Source organism: Epinephelus lanceolatus, chromosome 6, assembly GCF_041903045.1.
Source record: "Epinephelus lanceolatus isolate andai-2023 chromosome 6, ASM4190304v1, whole genome shotgun sequence".
Classification (NCBI taxonomy): Eukaryota; Metazoa; Chordata; class Actinopteri; order Perciformes; family Serranidae; genus Epinephelus; species Epinephelus lanceolatus.
This window is the reverse complement of record NC_135739.1, coordinates 13,658,484-13,672,675: the sequence shown is the minus strand read 5'-3', so window position 1 is coordinate 13,672,675 and position 14,192 is coordinate 13,658,484. Positions and strand designations below refer to the sequence as shown.

The window sequence follows — 14,192 nt, the reverse complement described above, 5'->3', positions numbered from 1 at the left end:
TTCAGGGAACAGCAGAACCCTGGGCAAAATTGATCGCCAGTCCCGTCTCCCTGGGGGGACTTAATAACATATAAATTCATGAAAGAAGAGCTATTTGCAGTATTGACTTATACACTATGCATTTACAACATAATGTTAGGCCTGGGGAAGGAAGGAGCACACTGGTGTAATTAATCTGGAGAGGAGAAAGAGGGGATAAACTTAGATTGATGGTGTGCAAAAGACAAGGAAACAAGGAGTAAGAGAGAAAGCACACTTGTAATGTGTGACAGGACAGAGCGGAGGGCTTAGAGCTCTAAGCCTGCATCTCCTCTCCATCTCATCTCCGCTCCCAGCCCAAATGTGTTAACCTGATGGCAGGTTAGGAGGTCACCTCCTTTCCATGCCGCTATACTTTCTTCAGACCTGCATTCAGCCCTTCTCCGCGCCGCCCAGCCTTCGCCCTAATGGGCCAACCCAGAGCCAAGCAGGCCAGGCAGACATCTCTCCCAGGTGGCTGTGGACGTGGAGAGGCTCCTGCTGTTTTTCATGGGTCATCGACTGCTCCTAATGACACCACAGACACAGGGGAGCGCATCAAGCGGAGACACACTCCACTGCAGTTTCTGGTCACTGAATTCTCAAGGCTTTATTTTTACACATGATGAAAACAGGATGTTCAGCATAGGTTTGAGGAGGGGTGTATCTTGGGGGAAATGCAGACTTGTCTCCTCATGATGAACTATGTTTGCTCGTTTTTGTCGCACTACTCTGCACAGGGACTTGTGCTCATTCATTTTTGTATTTTTGGGCTTTCGAGGAATGTCAGGAAGTTCCATTAAAAATATATTTAGTTCAAAAAAAAATATTTAAAGGGATAAACTTATCATGATAGTGATTACAAAAGTAAGTAGTCATAAAAGTGATTATTTATACGGAACAAATGAGTCATTACATCTTTTTTTCTTCTATCAAACCCTCAGAAATCAGCAGTTACATCCGTCTTAACCTTCAAAATATTGTGGACATGTCTTACTCTCTCTCTGAGGGATTACAGAACTGCCTGATATTACATCTCTTTCAGACAAAAACTGTCACAACAGTGATGCCTTATGACAGTAACACCCCCACACTTGTTGCATCTGGATTCCCACAGTGGTCGGTTATTTTAGCTGCTGCTAAAAGTTGATGAGAAGTTGTGCGACAAGAAGCAGCTGGTCAAAATCCAATTCTAACACTGTGTTGTTCACTGTGGACATATTAAACTCTGAAAAAATAAACTGTCAAGCTTGTTTTTGGTTTAAAAAACAATTTCATAGCACACTGTCACCGACACTGAGCACTTGCTCGGCAGCCCAAAGGTGCTGCCTGCCTCAACAACGCCATCTAGACTCCTTCAGGAGGGAGACAGGCCACCATGATCAAGCAGAGGAAACACTGAGAGATATTTGTTTATATCTTCCACCCTTTTTCCTGCCATTTTCTCTTCCTGCCAGATGAGTCATTTGCAGTAGATATCATCTCTAAATATTGACTTAAATTTTTATTTTGAAGCTTGTTTAGGCATTAGGGTGCAACAGTATGAGATTTTCACTGTACGACAACCGTTTCAGAAAATATCACAGTTTCACAGCGTCACACAATTATTGTTTTGTATTTATTATCAGTTACATTGACCCTTAAAGGAATGACAACAGAGGGGCTTTTTTTGATTGAACAAACAGTTTATTATAATTCAAACTTGAATTCTTTTTTATTTTTTAAATGGAAGTATGCGTAAAAAGTCTGACAGGCAGTCGAGGGGCAAAGGAGATGAGCACGCCATAGGTGTAGATTTTGGAGAAGACGCAGGGGGCACGTCCCTGACAGTATTAAGAACATGTGCATTTGTCCTCTCCAGCAAAAACATAAAGAGTAGCAGAGGACTTTTATTTATTTTTTATTTTTTAACAAGGTATTTTTATTGGTAATTCCACAAAGATACACAGAGTATTACTAAACAAACAAAGAACCAGTAAGGACAGAAAGAAAACTAAATAAAATAAATATTTAATTAAATATTAATTTAAATATATTGAAATAATAAAAAAAGATATATTAAATACATATTCATATATTTGAATATAAAAAAAATCAAATATAAAAAAATATGAATATATGTAAACATATATATAAATTAATTTAAGAAAAAAATGTATGTATATAATTTAAAAAAAAAACAATTTAAAAAAATTCTAAAAATTTAAAAAGGGAAAAATAATAAATAATAAAACAGCAGATTTTCTCCAGTTGTAAATGACACATAACATCCTTGATCCAACATCTATATGTCTGAGGTGAAGAGTCCTTCCATTTACGCAGGATGAGCCCTCTGACCAGAAGTGAGCAGCAAGAGACAATGTCCACTTGGGTTCTTCTTAAGTTAACATCTAGAGGAGTTACATAATATTAAATCCCAGGAATTAAATAGTTTTGTGACCAGAACATGTGACATAAAGTGGCTGAAGACTGTTTACACATGTAGGATCAATATCACTGCTAATCTTGGCTAACTGAGCTCTGGATTAGTGGAGTCAGTGTATAATCTTAAATTGCAACAACAATGTTGAGGAGGATTTTTATTTTGACAAAATTAAAGACATTTACACTGTAGTTTAATGCAACAAAGGCACAAATAAGTGTTTGATGCTCAAAATCTTCTGGCAGCTGACCCCCAAACCTCACATTTCATATGTGTCCCCCTGAATGTTGAAATAAAACTTACGCCCTTAGTGCATGCACAGGTGAAATTATCTGTCCAGTTGCATTTTTCCCCAATATTGTAGGTAATCAAATGTACATGGTATGGTAATTGCTAATTTTCATTCCAAGGTATATCGTGAAACTAGTCTACTGCAGATTTACCGCTGCAGCCCTATTATAGGCACTCATAATGGTCTTAACTCTCAGCTGAGCTAATGAAACTGTACTTTCCCACAGGTTTCGTGAGCTTCGACAACCCTGCTAGTGCACAGGCAGCTATTCAAGCCATGAATGGCTTTCAGATTGGGATGAAGAGGTTGAAAGTCCAGCTAAAGAGACCGAAGGATGCCAGCCGCCCTTACTGACACAGCCTACCTTCAGTATTCATTGCAGCAGCACAGGTGAGCCAGCAAAGTGTCAAAGCGCCGTCATCGCTTCAAGATTTAGATCATTAACCTTGTTTCTGTTGAAACTGAGAATTTAACTCTGGTTGAAAGAGTGTCAGTTGACATCTGGCACGCTGACAGCCAAACGTCCTTGAGATTTCTTTGGATTGCTTGAATTTTCTTTTCTATTTGATAGATAGAAATGAATATACTGTGTGTTCAGTGAATGTAAAGCTGAGTATTTTCATATTTCTGGAGTTTTAGTATCTGCAGACATGTAGGAACTATAAGGGTTGATTTCATATGCCTCACAGCAGGCATATTAATTATGGGAAGATCTGTCATCATGGTGATTGACAAAGATTGATTGGTGTGCCAGTGTGGGTTAGCTCTCTCCAGACCATTTCACTGATATAATAGAGCCATATTGAACTATCCAAAGTTTAAAGAAATGGATCTGTGGAATGACAGCTTAATGAGCAGTGAGATCTAAAATTGCCTTTTTTTTCCCTCCTTTTCTATTTTCCAGGTTTTAGAGGACACATGAAGATATCTCGGAGGAGTTAAACTTTTTTTCTTTGAAAGCAAAATATGTTTTAAAAAAATCAACACATAAGGAATTTTTGAAGACATATCAGCATTTACTTACGAAGATATAGGTTACGGCAGAAAAAGGAAGATGCGAAAGAGGAGGAGGCGCTTCACCGGGGGACTTAACAGTAACAGATGGCACAGTGCAAGGAAGACGAGAGGAAGAAAAAAAAACTGAAAAAAGATGTGATGAGACTGAAACAACAGAACTTTTTTCTTGTTGAGACTTGAATTGTTAATTAAGCAACAAACTAACAAACAAAAAAGCAGCAACAACAAATAGATTTCTATATACATATTATATACACATATATATAAGGAAAGAGGCGCTTGTGGCTTTTACTGTACTGGACAAATGAGGGTTAAAACTTGAAGATCAAGAAAAACAGTGGAAAAAAAGAAGCTATTCTATTCGTCCACTGACAGACTTTCTTTCTCTTTCCCTCTTTCTCTTATTCTCTCACCATCTCTCTCAGCAAGCGCAGAACTATGACTCTTGGAGGTCACTGAGGTTTCCATTAGCAACAGTAGAACTGCAAATCTTTCACCCCTAAGGGACCAAAGGACCAAACATTTTTATTGTTCTGAACAGTAATATATAGTATTAATGATACTAATACTACAAACTACTACTAATAATATTACAAGTTAAACTTAAGAAGAAATACTAGCTTCAGGTTGAAAAAAAAAGAGGAAATGGGTTTTGGTTTCTTTTTCCTTTTACATTTATAGCTACTGGGTTTAAGGAGTATTAAAACAAAACAGAAAAAAAATGTATAAAGCTATACTATTTTAGTGGCGTAGAATATGTGGGTTAGACATTGTTTCGGGCATGTTCAGATACGTTCTTTTGCCACTCATTGCTTCACCCGCATGACAGCATTTCATCTCGGAGGTGTGATCTGTCGGCGTTATTGTGTCAGTAGAAGAAGAAAGCAGTCCTGCAGTGCCAAAAGTGACACAATAACAGCCTCTTAAAGCGAGCCTTGCTGATCTGCAGTGTGTTTAGCCATGTATCGCTGTCTTCTGTCCCTGTCAACGCGTTGCAATACCATAATTGAAGCAAGAGTAATTCCATGTCATCATTAAAGCCTTGATATTACAGATAATCTGACCATAAAGCACTGTGGTAAAAGTGCCACCCGGCTGAGCTGGATACGCAGCAGTAAAACAGCACAGCATCTGTAACTGCTTAATAAAATATACAAATGAGCCTGACAGCAGTTGTAAAAATTTCCATCGGCGTGTCACAGTGGTCCCTGCCGGGTCGTGCCCTCTCCCGCTGCCAAGCTCCTCCAGCTGCTCTCAGCAGGCGAGAGCAGACTCCCCTCCTCTTTCTCATCCCCCCACCTCTCGCTCTCGCCTCACCTCCAAGTGCCAGCATATCTCTCTCTTAATAGGGACCATCAGTTCACGGGGGCCGAGAGCTAACCCACAGCATAATTAGGATAATGATAATATTGATCAGATGGGGAGCAGCACCGCAGGGCAAGAGATGCGCAATCAATTACGCATTGGCATTTTGAATGAATTGACTGAGTGACAGAGTCCATTTTTCTCTCAGTGGTTGCATGGGAGTCTTTTCTCCCGTCTAACTACTATACACACTCTCAGAGGGGACCCCGAGTCTGACAGAGGCAGCACATCCTGCGGGAAGGCACTTAAATCTACGTCATTATCATTAAAAAATGAAAGGTTTGGAGGGTGACATGGCTGCGACAGGATCTGTATATAGTGTTTAGAGTAGATTGTACAAGTTCTTCAGTGAAGAGCAGCTGTATATTTTTTTTTTCCAAAGGGTATAATAGCACAGTAAGAGCTTGTACATGGTGAGGAACAGCCTGGCATTACCAGCCTTAGGAGGTCAAATTAAGAGCAAAATGATCCATCAATTAGACAGCAGCAGGCCTGTAAGTGTAGCTGCTACAGCTGCTGCTGCTTCGACGAGACGACAGCTTACCATTAGCGGCGGTCACACATGGCTCCTATACAGTGTGGTCACGACACATCACGCCGTATCAGATATGATTAATTAACTAAACTAGCGTCATCTGCGGCGATGCTTATTACAAAGAGACACGCGTGCAGCACATCCGAGATGAAATCTGTTTTTTATGAGTTGTTTATGAGTTTTTTAAAATCCATTTCACTTTCCGATTTGTTCAGCTAACATCCACTCTTTTCCAACATGCCATTCAGCTCGCTCTGAAGCAGCCTGCCCCCTCAGGACTCTGTGAGACCTTCGATCATCACTCTTAACTTTAGACACATCAGTGCTTCAGTCGTCGAATCACAGTGCTGTCTCTGCGGCCCCATCCCCACATGTAGAGTCTACTCTGCCTCTACGACAAATGTCATCACCAGAATGGCTGCCCAGGTCCTGATCTTTTATTTTTCACTTTGTTCCAGCCATTCTTCTTATGTGTATGACTACTGATTACCCTCATTCACTATATATTGTTCTCTTGCAGGCAATACTCAGATGCTGTACAAAAAAACAAAATCTTTAAAATGCCTTTTCTCATCATGAATTGCCAAATTATGCAAGCATATCCACCGCATTTCCTCATCACACTTTAAACGTGCCAGATTTCCTTGGAAATGTTCTTATAGTTGTGTTAATTTCAGGAAATATTGATTAGTAGGAAACAAGTATTTGATTTTGTGTTATAGTGTAACATCAAAGGAGGAGGGTCCGTCCAGGCTGAAATGATATACAATAGAGTTTCCCAGTGAAAAGGTTAGATTTCATATATATTTGCCAGAAGACAGCTTTTCCCCCGCTGGTGACTTACTGTTAGTTTCCTTTCTGCTGTCAGGGCCCAGCAGCTTTAGGAAGCTGTGATATATGCCCTCCTTTCCCCGGGCCATACAGGGCCTTATAAACCCACTCAAAAATCTTTTCTTATGGGATTTCTACTGGAGAGTTTTTTAAATTATTAAAATCAAATTAAATTTGGCCTTCACAACAGCTTGGGTAATGCAAATTAAAGATGCCAGCTGTGGCTGAAATTTAATGAGTTGGGAAAGATGTTAAGTTAATTTCATTCTGCCAAGAGAAAAAAAATGAAATTTGATTGAACGCAATTAAAACAGTGAAGGTTTGTGGATGGAGACGGTTTGTATGGAGTGCAGAGGCCTAAATATACATATCCACTATGAAACTCCGAAAAGGGAAAGTAATAAAATGACTGAAATCCAAGAAATTAATTGAGTTAACATTTTTAAATTAACAGAACTGACTGAAAGAAAGGAAACAGCAGCTGCATGTGGTTAAACTAAAGTTTATTTCCTACATTTTTTCATCCATTTTTATCCTTTTTTATATATATATAAATATATTTCTCATCCTACCATGGTGCCCTTTGAATCTCTGAGCATGCTCAATGGGGGCTGGGAGGGTTAAAGATTATGGTACTACTAGTATTAACAATATGATTCTTTAACTATGGTTTGAATGCTAAGGATAGTAGCTTATTATAAATATGAAATCTGTATATTATGGAAAATCAGCACAGGACCTTTCTTTGGGTACATATAGATTAGGGTTTGAAATGGGGGCGGGTGTCAGGGGAGGGGGTGGGTCGCTTTATAAAGATGTTAACTTTCTGGTTTCTCAGCACAAAGCATACAAAAACATATAAACAGCAGTATGGAGTCTGTGAAGAAGACTTTACTGACATACAGGGCGCAAAAAGAGGAATCTCAGTACTATTCTTTAAAACCTGGAGGAGAAAATGCAGTTTACAGGTTGTTTTTCTTTGTTGATTTATTTATTTTTAAAGGAGAGCGCCACCTGTTTTTGTGGCAGCGTCAGTACAGCATGGATTAACTGACAGGGAAAGCAGTATCTTTTTATAAAAAAAAACTTATAAAAAAAAAATTATGTGTTCTGTATTAGCCTGAGAAACCAAACATTTTTCCCCTGTTGAAATTTCTTAATACTTGCTGCTTAGATTACTTCATATTAATGATTGATGATTAAATAATTTTATAATTAATTATCGGGTCAAGTATGTAACTTGATGTTTATTTATTTATCTATTTATTTTATTTATTTATTTATTTATTTATTCAGCCACTTTTATTTTTTCTTTTTTCTTTTATGGTTATGGTAAGATAAAGATATGTATCAAAAAGAAATGCTTATTGGGGCTTTTCTCTCTTTCTCTCCTTTTTTTCCAATTTTACAATAAAAATTCAAACAGGATGTTTTTGTTTCTCACAGTTATATTATGTCAACCAGCGTGCTGAACCACCGTGCAAAGAGAGGGGGAGTTGTTGCACAAGGATTTGCTCTCAAGGACCTTGAAAGTTTGCGAGTGCAGATGTTGTAACCTCTTCCAGCTCACCACCTCGGAGTCTGTTGCTGCTGCCGCGTCCCTGTTAAGTGATGAAACTGTGATCACAGTGTCAATGCCCTTTAAAGGATAGCTGGGTTATTACTCCACACGCACAGCTTGAACTTTTGTAAACATTTTGTTTTTTCTGCTGCTCTCACACCAGGCTCTCATAAAATGCTGGAAGCTTGAGAGGAAATGTACCCATTTCATACTCATATGGAAACCCAGCAGTGCAGCGTGTAGGCTGATTGGGATTATCTGTCATGGTGGAGACTGAAGGCTCTGCCAGTTAGCGGGTCACCTGATGCTGCTCTGCTGCACGGAGACGCACTCCAACTGAAATATGTGTCAGGACGTATATGATGGGAGCAGGATTCACAAACAAAAACCACGGCACGTAGACAGTTGGGAGGTGGAGAAAGACAGGGGAACAAATAACTATCATTTTGACAAGCAGGAAGCAGTAAATTGAAATAAGGAAGGCATCGAGCATCAGTCAAGTTTACATCACTAACTACAGCTCCGCTTTGGTGCCAGAAGCTAAAATCTGATGCAACATCTGTTGACAGTTGACTCGCCTCTCCACATGCACTTTGTAATCATCACCTTCTTACATCAGGAGTCACTGTAGCATCACAAGCAGCTGAGATAGTCACATTTTGAGGAGTGGTGACAGATATGAGGGAAAAAAAAGGAGTGGGAGGGACAAAAAAGTAGAGCCACTGGCTCATGAAATAAATTGTCCCAATTACAATAAAGTGTGGCTCTTGGTCAGTGTGCACGGCAGGCAGTTCATCTTTATTACAATCAGTTAATGAAAATCAATCCCCCTCCTGATAAACTCTTATCTCCACGGCCGTTGCGCGCCCCTCGTGCGGGGAGATAATAAATTAGGGTAATATTGCCTTTGATGAGGGAGTGAATTGCAAATTATTGTAACTTTCCAAGATTTATGATGCAGATGCTTAATTTCCGAGCTGGGTTTTTCGGGGCGTCAGGGTGCCGGGGGGCCATTTGTTAAAAGTTTGGTGACACCGGCTCGTTAATAAAAATACACACACAGACAACCAGGTGTTCTCAGCTGTTCTCTACTGTTACAGTAGCAGAGGAAACACTGCTGAAGTGGCAGGAAGTCTCAGCTCGTGTAGGATTTGCAGGCCGTCTGTGTTTTACCTTTAACAGCGGATACATGTGAAGAGGCAGAAACCCAGGGGATGCAACGTGTTTACTAAAGTAGGACTGCCAATCATACAGTGTTATCCCCCCCCCAAACCCCTTCCCCAATCTCTATCACACGAGCCAGGAGCATATGATTTGATATGTAGGTCAATACCCATTCTGGAGCGAGCCAGTGGGTGAGATATGTCTAGTTGCTCGCTGTCACTCTGATTATTGAGGAGACACAGAAAGATTGAGTTGGTCAGGTATGAGAGAGCCTGCGGTATGAGATAGCTGTATAATCGCTCCGACTAGAGCGGTCTTAAAACCACACACACTTACACATACACACACACTGAGAAATGAGTAACTTCTTGCTCTCTGTTCTGCAGCAGTGACCCATGTAACAGGGTGTAATGTATGTGTATGTTGAATGTCTTCTATTCGGTGCAACAATCAGACTCTGAGTGCATCATTAAGCAAAATGCGTCTGCAAGAGGAGGTTGGGGGGGTCTTAGGAGTCATCAGGAGCTGCAGGGGTGATGCAAGGTGATCATTTAAGGAGACACTTGTGAGACTGAAGGCAAACACGATCTCATATGAGCAGGTGAATGAGTTCACAGCAATGGCTGACCAAGGGCAAGAGTTTGGCTTCAAGATTTGAGGGAACACATGAAACAGGTGGTTTGGGGCCCCTTCATTAGGAAACATTGAGTGTCAGACATTTAATTTCCTGCCCTTTGATGATTTTTTTCTGCACAAATTTGGCATTTTCTGAATTAATTTCTGGTGGAAATGTCTTTACTTTTGTCAATATCCTCCTGAGAACCTGTCATCTTATGAGGACATCACATTTTGGGTTTACTGGACCTTATACTGAGCATTTATACTCGTGTGGCGGTGGTGTCTGTGTCACTCTGCAGTTACACCTCCACAACACTAGTTGGTTTCAGAGGTTTCTGTGAAGTGCTGTAAAGTTTAGTTGATTCAAAACACACATTAAACACACATTAAACATGGCTTAATAGAGACAATTTCAAACACAAGTACACAAATCAGCTTCACTATAACTCGCAGCATTCACAGACAAACACTTGTCTTTTACTAAACACGTTTTCCAAACAAATATAACATGCTAATGTTATTAGCACAAGCCACAACTCACAAGGTTCACTGACCAAACAGCTGTCTTGTATTTAATACTTTTTCAAAAGAAATATTGCATGCTAACGTTATTAGCACAAGCCTATGGCATTTTAGTATAAATTAGCCTAGCAGCTAGCTAGGCTAATTTCCCTCTTCTCATATGAAGCCAGGGACAACAGCAAAATTTAACAAAGGTGACGTTATAAAATTGGACTCTGTTACAACTCACAAGGTTCACTGACAAAACAACAGTCTTATACAAAACATGTTTTCCAAAGAAATATAACATGCTAACATTATTAGCACCAGTCTGGCATTTTACATTGTATGAATTAGCCAAGCAGCTAGCAAAGTTTTCCTCTTCTCATATGAAGCCAGGGACGACAGCAACATTTAACAAAGGTAACGTTATAAAATTCGACTTTATTTCAACTCACAAGGTACTAGATACGTTGCATGCTAATGTTATTAGCACAAGCCTAAGGCCTGTTTTGTTCCGTCTAGTGGTAGTAAGAGCAGAGTACACCAATCCATGTAAAAACAAGATGGCGGCCATTTCTGCCAAGTCAGTCTGCAGCCGACACAAAAGTGGACAAGGTCCAAAACCTGATCACATTCTAATGTTGAAACTTGTTTATTTATGATTAATAGTGTTTGCAGTTTGATGTGGCAACAAACTTTACTAATGTTAGCAACAGTAATAAGCTAAGACACTGTTAATTAGGAAGTACTGGTTTGAGGATGATAGGACTTTATTATAGTTGACAGTGTCAAGTGTTTTTTATACTTATCAGGTCCTGCTAATCCCAAATAGCTAAGAGAAATTAAAAATGCTAGCCAAACAAAAGTTCAGGTCTCAGGAGGATATAAAAGTGCTAATTTTATGTTTTTATTGGGAGGGGACAGATTCACTATGGTCCCAATATTGAGGGGGACGTCTCCCAAAATCTACGATCACATGTGCATCATTAAATCAAGTCTAAACAGCAAAACATACTGTTTGCAACTCATGTAAGATATTTTCCACACATGCTACAGTCACTATTCATCCTGTCCTCGATCTGTTATAATTATTATCATATAATATGCACCTGAGGCCTCCAGCATCCTCTCTAACTGGACGTATGGCACCTTAAATATCAATATCACAGTAATTTTGCTCCCCATAATGCTCCGAGCGCTTGATCATCTCATGATACGAAAGTCTCTCCTCATCAAGGCCACCTCATTTAGGTCTAAGGAACATCTTGTATTAAGACAGCCATCAATCTATCCATTATCAATCAAGGAGAGGACTCACACACCACTATCTATTTATCTTGCCAAGTGCTCTATTAATATCAAATTAATTTCCCCATTGAGAGTATCAATCACTCAAGCAGTTTTTTCTCAACTCATTAGCTTGGTAATTGTCCTTGTTTATGGGGGAAAGTCAAGACAGGATGGCTCAAAGAGGCTGGTCGAGCATTCTATGCAGGCGTGGGCAGTTTTTCTGCAAACATGTGATACATCCTCTGTAGATCTTTATTTTGCATTTCTGGTTTTTACAAAGTAGAAGTTTCCAGTGTCAGTCTGTGTTTCCATGTTCAGGAGTTGTCACTTTCTTTCAACAGACTGAGAGGGCGCTCTCACATGGGGTTATTATGTAAGGCTGGTGCTGCCTGACAGTGCTGTCAGATGGCTGCATCTCAACAGACGACATCAATCAAGACCAGGCTCGGAGCTTTTTAGCTTTGTTTCACATTCAAAAGAAACTGGAAGGACACACAAATACAGCTTACATGTTATCAGCTCAGTTTACAGCTAATTTAGAGCAATCATCATGTGTCAGGGTGAGCCTAGTTCTCTTTACGTAAAAGGAGCAATACAGATACTCCACAGCAAGTGAAAGTCTTGCGTTTAAATCCCCAGTCCCCTAAAGTAAGAGTACAGGAGTACTGCCAGGAAAATGTACTTAAAGTACTGGCTCAGCAGGAAAGTCTCCCCTGTGTCTGCTGTATTTATTAAATTTGACATTATTAGATTGTTGTTACTGATGCAACAAGGTGTAAGCAGTGTTTTGCTGCTGTAGCTGCTCATGTACAATTAGCTAGTTTGGTCCAGTGTTCCTCAACATAGGGGTCGGGCCCCTGCAGAGGGTCACAAGATGAAACTAAGGGGTCATGAGATGATTAATGGGATTACATGTTTCTTATATTTGCTTTTTGTGTGGATGTTGGATGATTTTTCTCTGTAGGTTTTGAACCAGGGCCCCCAACCAAACACTGCTTTTCTTGAAAGGGGTCAAAGGATGGAAACTACTGATTAAATCATGTTTTGTATTTTATAGCAAAGTCAGGAATGAAAGCCACACATGGATGTGTGTCAGGTGTGCTGTGGAGGTGTTGAAGGTGCAAACCAAGAACAACGATGCCAGGTGGATGTCCTAGAAGGCCCAGGTGAGCTCAATCAAGGTAACGACCCTCCCACATCAGCCACCTGTCTAATGAGGTTGGCTGGAACGTCCTCAAAGACAGTGGGAGGGGCGTCACAGCTTATCACAAGGTTTTTACATGTGAGATCACAACCTGAAAAGTAACCATACTCGAGAGATAGAGTTGCATAAAATGGAAATAGTAGTAGAGTACTCGAGTACAGTTTTTTACCACCAATCTCCCCCTCTCCTTACCCCTCTCCATCTCTCTGCTGTCCTCCTAATGTTAAGAACAAGGTGATGAAGTCACCCAAGCAAGATGTGATTTAGGACACGAGGGCGCTGAGCCTGTAACGGGTGAAAATGGTGACACGTTTCATTGGCCGGCTCCTTCCTAACCACACAGCTCCCTGCGCTGTTGTCTTTATTTGAAGAAATGGGACATGGAGAGATTAAGTATGATTGCATGTGTGACGAAACATTCTGTCACTCAGAGTAATAAAAGCACCAAGACACTTTCAACTTAATTCAAGATATAAATTAAATCTACATCTACTAATTATAGCACATTAATTCTTAATGTCTTCATAAGGAGTGTGCAGGAGCTTTCTTAATTGCATTTTTGATGGCGATAAAAAACTGATCACATCCCTCTCCTCCTAATCAGAGCGCTCATTGTTCGTGTGTAGTGCAAATATCAGCACCGTGCGTGTGTGTTGACTCTAACCTGGTGTTAAACCACAGACTAAATCCTATTTGGAGCCATGCAGCGCTCTGGCAGACAAAAGCAAAGCCAGCAGCCAGCTCAGCACTCAGAGGTAACATTTACACAGGGGACTGAGAACATACTGTGGATCCCTACAGCTACACAGCCAGCTTGTCAAAACTGTCTGTATACTACGAGCTGTCAGGCCTTATGGACTGAGGACCCCATCAGGACACAAGTGGCATTACAAGATGTAGTCACTGTGAAACACTAGTAGTTCTTGAAAGCTTTCGTGTTTTGCTCATTATGTGTTGTGTCTTGACCCAGACGCAGTAAATGTGTTTCCATATTTAGATTCATGTACACTACTATTAACAATATTCATATGATGAAAAAACAAAATGAAACGTCTATACCGATACCAATTCTGATACATGAACTTGCGGATCATCTGATACCAAGTGTCAATCCTATAGCATTGCACTGAATGAGAAAGAACAGCTGTACACCACTGACCCTGTGTGGATGTGAAATGATTTCTGTCACTGTATGGCATAGCTTTGGTTAAACCCTAAACCAGTGGTGTCAAACATACAGCCTGTGGGCCAGAACCAGCCCGCCAAAGAGTCCAATCCGGCCCACTGGATGACTAGACTAAGAGGTGCCAGGTTTCAGGAGCAAGTTAAACAATGTTGACTTTATAAAGTTCTGCTTCAGAGACTTTTCCA

The 14,192-nt window shown here is 40.2% G+C and overlaps 1 protein-coding gene across 13 annotated transcripts in view; it reads left to right on the top strand.

The window, feature by feature from the left end:
- Positions 1-5,050, top strand: part of celf5a (cugbp, Elav-like family member 5a) — a 227,054-nt gene extending 222,004 nt beyond the window's left edge. For 12 of the 13 annotated variants that reach the window (XM_078168657.1, XM_078168655.1, XM_033621734.2 and 9 more), the window contains exons 11-12: positions 2,959-3,122; positions 3,637-5,047. In XM_078168657.1, coding sequence (XP_078024783.1) covers positions 2,959-3,086 — 128 coding nt within the window. In that variant the 3' untranslated portion in view covers positions 3,087-3,122; positions 3,637-5,047. Of the gene's footprint in view, positions 1-2,958; positions 3,123-3,636 lie in introns of all 13 variants that reach the window. The other variant, XM_078168656.1, reaches the window with a different exon arrangement.
- The last annotated feature ends 9,142 nt before the right edge of the window (positions 5,051-14,192 follow it).